This window comes from Schistocerca piceifrons, chromosome 10, assembly GCF_021461385.2.
Source record: "Schistocerca piceifrons isolate TAMUIC-IGC-003096 chromosome 10, iqSchPice1.1, whole genome shotgun sequence".
Classification (NCBI taxonomy): Eukaryota; Metazoa; Arthropoda; class Insecta; order Orthoptera; family Acrididae; genus Schistocerca; species Schistocerca piceifrons.
Genome location: NC_060147.1, coordinates 135,860,055 through 135,874,915, shown reverse-complemented (window position 1 = coordinate 135,874,915; position 14,861 = coordinate 135,860,055). Strand labels below are relative to the sequence as shown.

General features: G+C 41.0%; 1 protein-coding gene across 1 annotated transcript in view; it reads left to right on the top strand.

Annotated features, from left to right (window-relative positions):
* Nucleotides 1–14,861, top strand: part of LOC124718772 — a 243,763-nt gene that overhangs the window by 219,665 nt on the left and 9,237 nt on the right. Inside the window, 1 exon segment of the mRNA XM_047244384.1 lies at nucleotides 843–1,182. Within this exon segment, the coding sequence (XP_047100340.1) occupies nucleotides 843–1,182 (340 nt within the window).

Here is a 14,861-nt window from a genome sequence, read left to right as displayed (position 1 = left end):
AGAGTGATGTAAACACCTATAACAAAGAGAACGGCACTTATCAGATCAAAGAAAAATAAGCAATCAATTCAAACCAGACGAAGCACGTGAAAAAGGAAGGGTACCCGTATAAATACGGACGGAGCGCCTGACGCATAGCAATGGCTACCTGGTAAAGCGTAACTGCTAAGCTTTCGACTCGAACCAAACTACTGTAGCTGTATCGTCATTCATTCGACCTAAATTGTGTCTCATATTACAATGGACCAACTTTGTTTCGATTTGGAGGTGCGGCCTAAAACTTTTCTCTCCCCTTGAATTTCGAGTCTCAAATTTCAGGTGCAGCTTAGATTCGAGTAAATACGGTATCATGTTGGGCCCAATTGCCTCTTCTCTGTTAAGCAAATTTACTTGATTTTCTATCCCACAGTTTCATTTTCTCTTTCAGCATATACTAGGAATTACAGATCCTCATGTTGCCCGCTTGCAATTTTTGACAGTTTCTCAATTAGTTCTTCTCCTTTTCATATTGACCATCTCTGAAGCATGGTATTTTACATGCACTTCTCCTTTTCCCTTGACTGGGCCTTAATTTTAGCCCAGTATTACTGCATTCATTTCCTGTGCTGTTCCTGCTTTAGTTCAGTCCACATTTTAAGAGTTTTTAGTTTCGGCTTTTCCTGGAAACCGACATTCTCTCAGAGCACGTTCTCGAGTAGAACGTATGTACAGATATCCCAGAGAATATGAATTTCTCGATCTTCCAGGCCTTGTACGAGCAATGTGGCTGAGAAAACAATCATCTTCCTACTAAATTTAATTTTTCTTTCAATACTGTTACTGACACTGTCATTCTTATACAGGCATAGTGACGAGGCGCTCTTCATCTGTAACACCGGCATCTTCGAGGCGGGTCTCCGCGCCACCTTCTACACCAGTTTCTGCAAAGACATCTCCGCCGGCGCCGGCGGAAGCCACCGAGAACGGAACTGTCGCGGGGGCCGGTAAGCGCGGGATCCCGCGGCCCAGCAGGGTGGACCGCGTCTCCTCTGGTGCGCCCGCTCCCCGGCCGAGCAGTCTGCCGTACGGGCAGACCGGGGCGGCGCGGGGCGGGGGCACCCGTCAGCAGCAGAGGCGGCCCGTGTCAGTGTCTGCGGGCAGGACGGCGGGCACGGGGGCGACGTGTGCCTCCTCCTCTCCACGGTGAGGCTTCACTGTAGGCTGGCCAAAATAAGCTGGGCACTGTGTACTGTGCGAACCACAGTGACCTGCACGCAAGCATTACCCGTCGGCAAGTGGAGTGCAGGAGGAATGACTGCTTAAATTAGTCTGATTTCGCCTCTGCAATTTGTGTGGGGTTGTAATATGTTTCTTGATTCCTCATTTAATAAGAGGGTCATTTTGAAACTAATGGCTCCCCTTTATTTCCTTGGAAACCTCAACACGAAGCACTCTGATATAGTTAACTAGAGCAATATCACAACCACAGAATTATCATTTTTTCACACAACCAGCACTATTTGCTATGCGCTTTGGTCAGATATGAAAAAGTCCTGCATGCTGTTCTCATAAAAACCTGAACCAGCAACTAGCCATTGTCGTACACCTTTGAGGTCTGCATCTGAGCCTGGAAAATGTTGAGTACATAGTGTATGTTTCATAAGTGTAAACAGATGGAAGTATGATAGTGCCAAATTGGGACTTTAAGATGGTAGTGGTAGGGCACTCCAGCCAAAAATAGCAAAAATTTTCTCAGTTGCAAAAATTGTCGTGGACCCTTGTGAGACTGTGTTATGAGCATAAGTCTTCTCTTACTGGTCTCTGGAAATTTTGATAGTTACATTAGGGTCCGAGACATCCAAATGACTCCCTCACTGCCTTATCCTAGAAGACACACAACTTTTTGCTAGAGATACCTGTGTCTTCACCTTTTGGCAGTCTGACACTTGACGGGTAACTCAGTTGTTTCGAGAAGTGTTAACTTGAGAGAAAATAAGAGGAGAAATCTTGAAGAATATCAGCATGATATGAAGACAGGCAGGTAGATCTCATTCTAGAGCAAAGTAAAGTTGTCAGTGAGATGGATGTGTACAGGTAGGTGATTCATTACTCACAGCTTTGGTCTTAGTAATAACATAGGGTAATAATGCCAAGTGGAATGGTCATTGGGTCTGTAACACTACAGATTTTCCAGCACTGTTAGTTTAAATAAGAAAAGCAGCCTAAACTTAGTTCATGACAATGAGTAATGGATAAGGGTGATCAACATGGAAAGTGAGATGTTACAGTGGTGTTACATGGCTGTGTGCTAATATTAACATTAATTTAGGTTTCATTTTATTCAGTCACCATTTAATTTTAAAATAGGCAGATGTATTCTTTTTAAACACAAATATGAGACTGTCAGATATCATTACTCACACTGCACTCTTGACTTTTTGACCTTGATAATCGATCTCTTTGGGGACTTTCTGAATATATGAGCAATTGTTTGTAATGTCTTCCTTCCCCGGTATTTAAATTTTCAGTGGTCGAGCGTGGATATGGGATCTGACCATCTTACCTAATACGAAAATCTCTCTCTTTACTTTACAAATCTCAAAATTTCTTAAAGGTGTAAAAATTTTGCTTTGGAAGGATAGTAGAGCATACCATTTTACGTTGTTTATTGACTTTGTGCAAATACCACACTTCTAACAGTGCCTAGACCCGACGATGCACATATTAAGTTGAATGTATTCCACTTTCAAACTGAAGTTTGCCATCGCTGTATAAATTAATCATTTACCTTGCAACATTCCACAACAGCCTTTTTACAACTCTTCAAATAATGTCTTGCACCTGCGGAAGAGACCGACTAAGAATGGCAGAACTGCTTCCTCCGCTGGTATTGTACAAGGTGTACAACTTTGCTTTCGCCGTTTGCCGATAGGTGACGACAACGGTAAGTAGTGGTCAAAAGAAACAGATCACAGACATCAGGCAGTTAGCTTGGACCTCGCTCAACATAACCTCGTTCAAACATTAGTCGATTTGTGTCTGCATCATAAATTTGTTCTCGATTGAAAATGTTAGTTTACGAGCCTAATTCTCGTCATTTGCAGGTGTTACTGTTTTGTTCCAATGTGAAGCAAACCGCAGCTGAGTCTAATCGAATGCTCTCAATTATATACAGTAAGGACGCTATCAGTGAAAGAACGTGTCATGAATGGTTTCAACATTTCAAGAACGGAGATTTTAACATCGTAGACCGGCATAGTAGTGGAGGAGATAATGTTTTCGAAGATGCAGAATTGGAGACATTGCCGAGCGAAGACTCCCATCAAACTCGAGAAGAATTGGCACGGTTAGTGGGAGTGATACAGCAAGCCATTTCAAAACGTCCTAAGGCTATGGGCATGATTCAGAAAGAAAGAACTTGGGGTCCTGTGTGAGCTGAAACCAAGAGACGTTGAATGGCATTTGTGTGTTTGTGAACAGTTGCTCGGTTCCACGTCGACGGCCAAACTGAATATTCACGGCTCCAAGATCGTGCTCTGCATTTGGTGGGACCGGCTCGGCGTCTCGCACTATGATATGTTAAAACCAAGTGAAACAATCACAGGTGCTCGTTATCAAACACAATTAATGCGTTTGAGCAGAGCATTAAAAGACAAACGGCCGCAATAGAGCGAGAGGCACGATAAAGTGATTTTGCAGCACAACACTTGACCCCACGTTGTAAAAGAGGTCAAAACGTACTTGGAAACATTAATGTGGTAAGACTTACCCCACCTGCCGTACTCTCGTGACATTGCTCCCTCTATCACCTGTTTAGATCAATGGTGCATGGCCTGGCTGACCAACACTTCTGATCTCGTGAAGAAGTCACAAATTGGATCGATTCGTGGATCGCTTCAAAAGATAAACAATTTTTTCAACACAGGACTCGTACAGTGCCTGAAAGATGGGAGAAAGTAGCGATGGAAAATTCTTTGAATGATACATATGTAACCAATTTGTTTCATTGAAGCCTCGGATGTTGGGGAAAAAACAGCGGAAACAAAGTTGCACACCTTCCACAAATAAACCAAATCATTACACGCGTTTTTTCCTACCAACTGACGTAATACTACCACTCTTGTAATTCATCACCTTAGGAAGCAGTTCAAATAGTTTCGGCGCACAACTATTCTGCACAAAACCTGAACGAGGACTGTCTTTGCATATTGGCATGCGATTGTTAGTGTGTGCATTGTCAAACTAAAGAACAAAACCATGCCCCACTGAAAAAAAGCATGCTCGGCTCCAAGTTCCAGAGAACCCGCGATGCATGACAGTACTACGTCGTACCGCTGTCGATACTGATATCCTTGGCATGCTGAGTAAAAGGTCGTGGTTCCCTTACAAGGTTCAGCTGTAAGTTACATGTTAAATAGCTGTTTGTAAGTAGGTTACTAGGAAACTGCAGTTTTTGTGTGAGAAGAGCTTGCTTACAAATCGATAGTCCAGCTTGCGTTTGAGTACTGCTGTGCAATATGAGATTTGAGTCAGGTTACACCCGCTTGTGACATCAGACGTTTATGAAGGAAAGTGTAAATGACCAAAAGTGTGTTTGGCTGGAAGAACAATACAGTATGGGGAAAAAGGGAGAAAGTGGTTTAGAAAATGTTAGCAACTATTTTAAATGTTAAGTCAGTTAACATTGTTAAGGCTTTCATGTTTTGTTTCAGTAAGGTAGAATGAGACCTTTAATGGGACACACAGTAGTCTCTTAACAGTAATTTGTCCTGTGCTTCATGTGTTCATGTAGCTGGAGGAAAACCTTTGAGTGACCAAATTGTATACAATGATGTGTACACATACATTTCTATTTCATATACGGAAGATTCACCTGGTAGTTGCTTTGCGTTTTTGTTGCACCTGATAAGTTTTTATGTAACGCATTTAAACTCGTGTGCATAAAGTCTGTTTGTGTTGAGTTTGCCAAGCTTGAAACAGGTTTGTTGACTCTGAAGATAATGTAATAGCAACTTCATTTTTTGTTTAGTTGTGGTTGGCATCCAGCAATTTATGGAAATTGTTGCTTCTTTTCTGCAACGTCTTCCAACATTATTAAGTGTTTGCGGTAAATGATTTTGTTTTCCATCATGCATAAATTAGTCACGCCTCTTTAAATTAGGCAAAAAGTTATAGAAACTTGTATTAATGATATATACAAATTGATAATATAGTATAACAGTAACTTGTGTTGGTGATATTACACATGAATAATGTACTAATAAAAGATTGACAACTACAATTTGTTTGGGGTCAATACACAGTTTTACTGATGCTAAATGAATTGTCAGTGCTGTAAATTGATACAAAAAAGTAAAGTTCGATCATTTGTTATTGATATAAATATCCGTGTTTAATGAAAAACCATACGTTAGGGAACAAAGTTTTCAGACTTCGCAAAGTAAGCAGTGATAAGTTACGGATAAAAAGTTCTCTGTAATCTTCCATGTCAAATTTGGATAAAATCTTGATCTTTTGATGACTACTTTCATTGTCATAGTCAGGAGATATGTCTCACTGCTTGAAACGGGCAAGATTCCCACTTTCGTGCCAAAAGGGCAGCATCTAATTGGCCATATTATGTGACGATGACATCGCGGAAATGGCTTGTACCAAAGCAGTGTTTATGTTCACAGATTAGGTTTGTGCACTCTACCCAACATCACTTACAGTGGTATCGTTTGTATCAGGTGATAAACTACGAGAAGTTTTCTTCTGTACTCTTTATCAAGTGCACACTTCCCTGCACTGCTACGTGTGTAACTGGTGTTTCTATTGAAATTTTAATCACTTAGTCCAAAATTAAACTATTGAACTTTCTACCTCAGACTGTAAAATTAGACTGTGATGAAAACTTCAATGGAGACATCGATTATGCACTTAGCTACCCGATGTGAGTGATGACACTGCTAGTGACATTGGATAGATTGCGCAAACATAATCTGAAGATGTAGAGGGCACCAGCTCAGTATGCGCAATTTCCGTGGTGTCTTTTTGATGCAATCCAACTGATCAAATGCTGTCCTTTGGGTATAAAGGTGGATGCCTCACCAGTTTCACAGTAGTCGGACAGAGCCCCTGATGAAGATAATGGAGATAATCATAGAAAGTTTGGGATTTTATCTGAATTTTGTACAGCAAGTTTACTGAAAGCATTTTACCCAAGGTATTTGTCACAAAAGTCATTGGAGCCAGCACTAAGTTAAGAGTGCCTGCTTCCAACTGTGTCAGGATATCCAGGATCTGTTCTAAAGTAATTGACGATTTTGCGAAAAGGTGGAGTTATTCGGAGTAGGCTCAGATACACTAAGGCATTTTGTACTGGGACTCTGAACCAGGCCCTTTGCCTTTTTGTGTGCAGTACTGATTAAGCTATCCGAGCACGACTCACGACCTGTCCTCCCAGCTTTACTTCCACTAGTGACTCGTGTCCCCACCTACCAGACTCCTCAATAGTTCTCCTGCGAAACTTGTCATACTAGCACTCCCGGAAGAAAGGATATTGCAAGCGTCCTGGGTTCGAGTCCCGGTACGGCGGATGATTTTAATCTGCTGGGAAGTTTTGTATTAGTGCACTCTCTACTGCAAAATGAAAAATTTATTCTAAAACTGCATAGTTGTCATTGGCTCAAACTGTTCCCTCTAAAGTCAGGTTTGGTGTAGGGGGGAAAAACTGACAGGAATGCTCAGGTTAGTGTGGAGGATGTTTAGGGAAGTGTTGGATTCCTGTTGAATGTTTTGACTGCTTTATTTCAGTCATCCACCTCATCTTACCTAGTGCTAATCTTTCCTCCCCTCCACAATTACTACACCCGATATTTCCTATAATTTGCACTCTTTGTCTGCTGCTACAATTTTTTGCCATTTTCATACTGAGTCAACTATTTGTTGGAACCAGTGGAAGTCTCTTCTTCTGGTAAAGATCTTCCATTGACTTCTTTGCTCACTTATTCTTCGTATTACATCATTTTGTACTTTACATGTACACTTAATTTCTTACTTTTTCATATTTCAGATTCTCCCGCAGACTTTCGATGGCTCACATTTCATTTCCGTACAGTTCTCTGCTCCAGACCTACACCTTCAGGAATTCTCCCTCTGTTCCATGTCTGTATATGACATTGGTAGGGCTCTCATACTGAAGAAATCTTTCTTTGCCTGTGTGTGTTTACTGCCAGTGTCTTCCTCGCATCGGCCATCTCGTGTGATCAGACTTCGTAGGTAAAACTTCCAGTTCTATTGCTACTCTTTATCGTCTTTGATTTACTTCATTTATCCTAAAGGCATTTTCTGTGCCAAGTGTGCTGTAAACTCCTTTTGCAGTTCTTCCGAGTCTCCCTTGCAACTTGCCAGAAGGGCTATAAGAGCGATACTCTTGTGTAAAACAGGAGGCTGCGAAAGTCATACGATTACCGTTCATTTAGTTGACACGATCATCTCGTAGGCCACAGCTCTATAGTTGGAAAAGGCAACGAGTATGCCTTTCACTTATTCATTTGCGACACCTGCAAACCCCTGCTCCTCTTCATTCCGTTTCTCAAATCTTTCAAATTGTTGCCAAGTACATAAAAACCATGACTGGTTATCACTTACCAAAAAAGGTGTATAAACTTGTCAGGTGATCACGCTAGCCACTACATTCACTGAAGGTTTATGATGCACATCTGTGTCATATAGTACAATAATATGGACTAACACAGGTGTCAGTCTGAATTTATCACTTCTCGTGTGTGACACACATTGTGGCCCAGTGTCGGTGTAATTCTGGAGTGTTGAGAATGTCGACTACCTTCTGGTGTCTTGTCAAATGCCTTATTCCACCCAAAATTTGACGGGGAGAGCTAACAGCTTTCTCTGTACAGACTTGTCGTAAGAGGTATATCATTTCAGTGTCTGTTTTACGATATTTATTGTATAATGTTGTCGGACGTTGTGCTGTGTTTTGATGCACAGCTAATTGCAGGAATGGCACCTCGTAGGAACTGTTGCGAGGCATCTGCCTCGGGCCTAGCTGTAAGTTCTCACCGACCGTACGAGGAAAAACATTGTCGCCTTTCCATTTCTGTATGTTGAATAAAATCAGTTATCACTGTGTTCGTTTGTTGACGAACTACTGACACTTTTGTAGTATTCTCTTTGTTGTTACCCATTTCCCATATTTTGCCCACAATCTGCTGAAAAAAATCTTTGTATGCTGTTCACCATTACCTCAAATCTGATTTTGCAGATTCTGGCCACTAATATGGGGTGTACATAAAGTTCGGGAACTCTTCCAATTATTTACTGCACAAGAAGCAAACATTGTACAGATATCATACATATGACATTTTTCCTGAAAGGTTCCCTTCACCCCCCACCCCCATGTGTACTGCCACAGCATAGTTTGGTAATTTGCCGATAGTGCTAGTCACAAACATGGAGAGTTCAGATGCGGAGCGAGCTTTCTGCGTGTTGGAGTTTGGCAAAAAGAAGTGTGCTACAGCTGTTCTATGGATCTTTAGAACTGAGTACGATAAGAAGCCACCAACGAGGGAGGCCATTTACCACTGGCACAACAAATTCATTACGACGGGTTTCTTGTGCCCGGTAAAGAGAAGTGGACGTCCCAGTGTGAGTGAAGTAAATGTGGAGCATGTACGAGAGACATTCGTAAGGACTCCAAAGAAATTGGTGTGTCGTGCATATTGAATGTTTGTAAAAAAAGCTTTCAGAGTTTCTTTTCAAAATGCAATATTTATGACATCTGAACAGTGTTTAGTTCTTGTGCAGTAAATAATTGAAAGTGTTCTCGGACTTTATGTACACCCTGTATGTGACGGAATGACATACGCAGCATCAGCGTGCCAATTGCTTAGTTTGCTCTGCTAAAGATTATCAAGAGGATATGTATGTTCATTGTGGCTGCAGATATTGAAGATAGCGTATCGGCAATGCTCTATGATTCATAGTTTATTTTTATTCCAGTTGCTTATGTATGAAGCTTTTTATTTTACAGACAAGCATGTAATCATATTAACTCTTTTGTGCAGTGTGTATATCTGTTTCTGTGCTTTGTGTTCTGTACATGTTGTGATCGGCTGTTTCAATTTATTTGTTTCTTTATTTTGGTTGCTGCATGTTTTGCTTCATTCAATTTTTTTCTGAAATTATTTTTGCAGTAGACCTCACTCCTGTGTTTACAAAGGAACCCATTAACACATGCTAACATTGGACAACAGTTGAGGTAAATAACAACACTCCATGAAGTATATACATTTTATGTGTGAAAATTGTAAATATATTATTTTATGTTAACTTGCATCCATAGTCTTACAGGATTTTGGAAATTATATGTTCCGTCTCTGCTGTTGTTAAATTGATATACTCCTTTTGTCAAAACAGTTCCAGGAAACTTTTTTTATTTTATTTCTGAGTTCACGATACTGGAAAGGAACAAATGTTGCTTGTATGTTATCTGGTATGAGAGCGCCCTCGAAATAACCTTGGCCATATTTCTGTGCAAATTCATTAGGTGGCAGGGCTATGTTTAGCAACACACTGGTTGGGTTCTTGGCTTATCACTTACGGTGACTCAGTGGATTCTGATTATGAGCAAAGAGTGAACATTAAGTTTTGAATTAAATTTGGGAAAATCTCTTGTGAAACATGACCAATGATTGACCAAGCATATGCAGGTGAGACACTTTCAAGAAGTTGTGTTTACAAGTAGCACAGAGGGTTTCGTGAAGGCAGATATTCAGTGCAAGACAATTTCACAGCTGGTTGCCCGTGTGCAGCACATACTGATGCAAACATGGACCATGTTAGGCAGCTATTGCAAGAAGACCATCATGTAACTGTGCGTGTGGTATCAGAACAACTTAATTTGATCGTGATGTGTGTCATAAGATTTTACGCGAAGATTTAGGAAAACGGAAACGTAATGCAAAATTTGTCCCTCGCACACTGATGAACAGAAAGAGGAAAGATGAAGAATTTCTGCTGAACTAGTGGATAGAGCCAGATATAGTCTGTCATTTCTGTCAAAGATTATTGGTGGGGATGAAAATTGGTGCTACCAGTATGACTTTCACCTGAAGCTTCAAAGTGTTGAAAGGTGGGGTCCTGGATCACCAGCCTTAAAAATAAGTCAGACGACAACCTTGGAGGACAGACGGTGTTGATCACATTCTTTGATAGTAAAGGATTAGTTCACTACAAGTATGTTCCTCTAGGTTAAACAGTGAACCAAACTCTTTACATCGAAATCTTGAAATGTTTACTTGTGACATTCTCAGGGCTGGTTCTTGCTGCGTGACAATGCAATACCCCATATCACGTCATCTATTATCAAGGATCTGGCCAGACATTCTGTTATTGCCATCCCACATCTGCCATATTCCCCCGACCTCTCCCATTTCGATATTTTTCTAGTTTCTGCAAGTGAAGAGGCAACCGAAAGCTTAATCGAGATATCACAGACATCCATCGGGCTGTGACAAATGAGCTTACAAGTATCCCAGTTGAAACTTTCCCTGCTTGCTCCAGAAACATTGGCAACAGTATATAGATAGCCAGGAGACTACTTCAGTTGGAGTAAGGATCACTAATTGGTAAGCTTGATTTTCTGTTTTTAAAAAAACTTGTCCCAGAACTTTTCTGACAAAGCGAGTATTTACAATTGCCGTTTGGACTGTTGTGCTGTTGTCAATTAACAACTATAATTATATGCAACTATTAAAAAGTAGCTCTATTTTAGTGATACATTCTGTTCTCAATTTTTCTTTCTTTCTCAGAATTTTTTTTTTTTTTAAGTTTCACCACTTCCTACCACACCATGAAGTGCATCAATGCACAAACATTTGTTAAAGAGGACATCATCTTCATATAAACTGTATCTATCTATTTCGTGTCAGCTTCATAAAAAATAGGATTCCTTGTCATCCATATAAAAGTAGTTAGCAGTTCACTAAAATAACAACATTATGTCAAACAGGTTTTTAAGTACGTATTCACTTGCTCAACATATTACTTCCTATAGTAATTCCTAGGAAATTCATGTAAATATTGCATGCTTGTTTATCGCAGTGCATGCGACATTAGACATAGGCAGGAAGTGGTAAAACTTTTTTAAATAATTTCTTTTACAAAACATTTTGAGAATGACTTCATTCCTAAAATTAAATTTTAATTTTCCAATTGTAAGTTGTTACAGTTGTTACTTGAGAAAGCCACAATAGCCAAAATAAATTAATTAATTTAAAGTGGCCCATGCACACACACATTATCATTTATAAATATATTTTTTGTGATTAGCAAAAGTCATAATCAGAAGGGAACATTATATCTAGTATGTAGAATGAGTTATTGACCAAATTTAAAAGTTTCTGCAATTTTTTAAATCTCTTACTACTAGTACGTGATAATGAGTCATGATTAGTCTGGATTATGTTATGTTTAACACATATATGCCAGTGCAATTAACGTAAAAGTATCTATTTTGAAGTTAGCAGCAGCCTATATTCAGGTGGAGATGATGAATTCAATCTTCTTTAGATATGCTGAACATTTACTGATGTGAATTGAAATTATGCTGGAAAGATGTTCAGTACAGTGCGGATAAAGATGTTTAGTTCAGTACAGGTGGAAGAGAGGTCTCAGTTTAATCCTACGCCTCCCATTTCCTCCTTCAGAGATTTCAAAATTTATTTCTGTTACAGAACAGTGTCTATGTAGTACTTATTTTAAAAGAAAAAAAAGCTCACTTCCCCATGATCACTAGATTTACATTTGAGATACTGAGAACCATAAAGCCAAACCACCAGTCTCATAGGTCTTACTTGATTTTTTTGACCAAGTCTCAACGTCCTGTATTTTTGAGCAAAAAATAAAAAATTACCCACTTTGTTATGAAATTTTAATTAATATTTAGAGTTATTTAAAAGCACACCACATATACAATTATGATCTATTCCAGCACTTCATCCTCCTCATGGCTTGATGTTCAGGTACAACTGTCTGTCCGCCAAAGGCATGAAATATAGTAGTTTTGTTACATCTTTGTGTTTCATGATTGATGTCTGCTGTCCATCTACACTCATGCTCATAAATTAAGGATAATTCTGATACATGGTGAAACAACGCTTTGTTGGGCAGTTTGCGGGTTTAAATCACCTTGGGGTATGACCATGCAGTGCATTTGACCTGCAGTCGTCGCACAGTGGCGCTGGCAGCAGTCCACAGACGCAGAGGTATGTTGGTGCGTGTCAGAGTATGGTGCAGCGTGTAAGTGTGCAGACGTTTTCAGACATGCTGATGGTGACTGTGTGTTGAAAATGGCTCAAAGAACACATACTGATGATGCTATGAGCGGTAGAATACTAGGGCGACTGGAGGATGGTCAAACACAGCAGGTCGTAGCATGGGCCCTCCGTGTGCCACAAAGTGTCATCTCAAGATTATGGCAACGATTTCGGCAGACAAGAAACGTGTCCAGGCGCTACAGTACGGGACGTCCACAGTGTACAACACCACAAAAAGACCGATATCTCACCATCAGTGCCCGCAGAGTATTGCAGGTAGCCTTCTCGGGACCTTACCACAGCCACTGGAACAGTTGTTTCCAGACACACAGTATACAGATGACTGAACAGACACAGTTTATTCCCTGGAGACCTGCAAGGTGCATTCCACTGACTCCTGGTCACAGGAGAGCCCATAAAGTCTGGTGTCAAGAATACGGTACATGCTCATTGAAACAGCGGTCCCAGGTTGTGTTCACGGACGAGTCCAGGCATAGTCTGAACAGTGATTCTCGCCGTGTTTTCATCTGGTGTGTATCAGGAACCAGGTACCGACCCCTTAATGTCCTTGAAAGGGACGCGTATGGAGGTCGTGGTTTGATGGTATGGGATGGGATTATGATTGGTGCACGTACACCCCTGCATGTCTTTGACAGAGGAACTGTAACCGGTCAGGTGCATCGGGACATCATTTTGCACCAGTATGTCCGCCTTTTCAGGGGTGCAGTGGGTCCCACCTTCCTCCCGATGGATGATAACACACGGCCCCACCGAGCTGCCATCATGCAGGAGTATCTTGAAACAGAAGATATCAGATGAATGGAGTGGCCTCCCTGTTCTCCAGACCTAAACCACACCGAGCACATCTGGGATGCTCTCGGTCGATGTATCGCTGCACGTGTTCAAACCCCTAGGACACTTCGGGAGCTCTGGCAGGCACTGGTGCAAGAATGGGAGGCTATACCCCAGCAGCTGCTCAACCACCTGATCCAGAGTATGCCAACCTGTTGTGCAGCCTGTGTAGGTGTGCACAGTGATCATATCCCATATTGATGGAGGGGTACTTGCACAGTAAACAGTGGCGTTTTGTAGCACGTGTGTTTCGGACCTTATCACCAATACCGTGGACCTACAGATCTGTGTCGTGTGTGTTCCCTATGTGCCTATGCTACTAGCGCCAGTTTTGTGTAGTGCCACTACAGTCTGCAATGAGCACGAGTATATGTATTTGGACACTAAATTTTGCAAGGCATATCCAAACTGTGGGCACTTGACAAATGGTGGTCTCACTTGATATAACTTGCGCAAAATGGCCTCCCGTGACTCCAGAGAAGAATGGGTTAGTTTAGAAAACAGTTCCTGCCAAACTGTTGAAAACTTCATCGTTGTAAAATTTCTGAAATTTACTTTGTAATACACTTTTGGTGCGGCAGTGAGGTCGGTAACACTCTTAAAGGCTCTGAAATTCTCAGCCTCCATTTTACAGACTGTATAATGTTTAGCTAGCCTTGCTTTCTGTATAACTTGACACAAACATCAGATGAAAAAACTGTTTCAGCTTTCCACTTCTCTTTTTCAGTCTGACCAAAGGCAACATCACATGACAGAAAAGTGTGGCCAAGAACTAAAAATTTGTCACTTATCTCCTCAAATTGGCCAGACTGAAATAATACAAAAAATGAAACTTACAGGCAGATTAAAACTGTGTGCCGAACCGAGACTCGAACTCGGGACTTTTGCCTTTCACAGGCAAGTGCTCTACCTTCTGAGCTACCCAAGCACGACTCGTGACCCGTCCTCACAGCTTTAATTCCACTAGTACCTCGTCTCCTACCTTCCAAACTCAACAGAAGCTCTCCTGCAGAACTAGCTCTCCTGGAAGAAAGGATATTGAGGCAACATGGCTCAGCCACAGTCTGGGGGATGTTTCCAGAATGAAATTTTCACACTGCAGTGGAGTGGTAGAGCACTTGCCAGCAAAAGGCAAAGGTCCCGAGTTCGAGTCTTGGTGCTGCACACAGTTTTAATCTGCCAGGAAGTTTCATATCGGCACACATTCAGGTGCAGAGTGAAAATTTAATTCTAGTATACAAAGAATAACAAAGTAATAATGAACTGCTTTTCATTCCGTGTGTGCTATTATAAAAACATGTAGGTGCCTGTTTATAAGAGATGCTGGCTGAGGACACGCCTTCGTGTGGTGGCGTTACCAGCATCACTCTGTAATTCTGCAGGTGTGATGTTAATTTCTCTAGTAATGTTCTGTTAAAGATCGTCTATTGTGTGAGGACTGTCAACATACACTAGCTTTTAATGTAACCCATAAATAAAAATGTCACAAAGTTAAGTGTGGAGCCCCCTGACAAGTCTGTCTTCATAGAACATGTTGGAGACAGGGCCTTACTTTGGTTGGGTGTGTGAACAGTTGCTCCATCTTGTTGAAATACTGCATACTGCTTACAGCATCTGTTAATTGTGCACAGAAAGAGTCAAAGATCTCTAGATATCATCACATTATCACAGTAGGCTTCTAATTTCATATCTTTGGTTGATTGGTTTGGA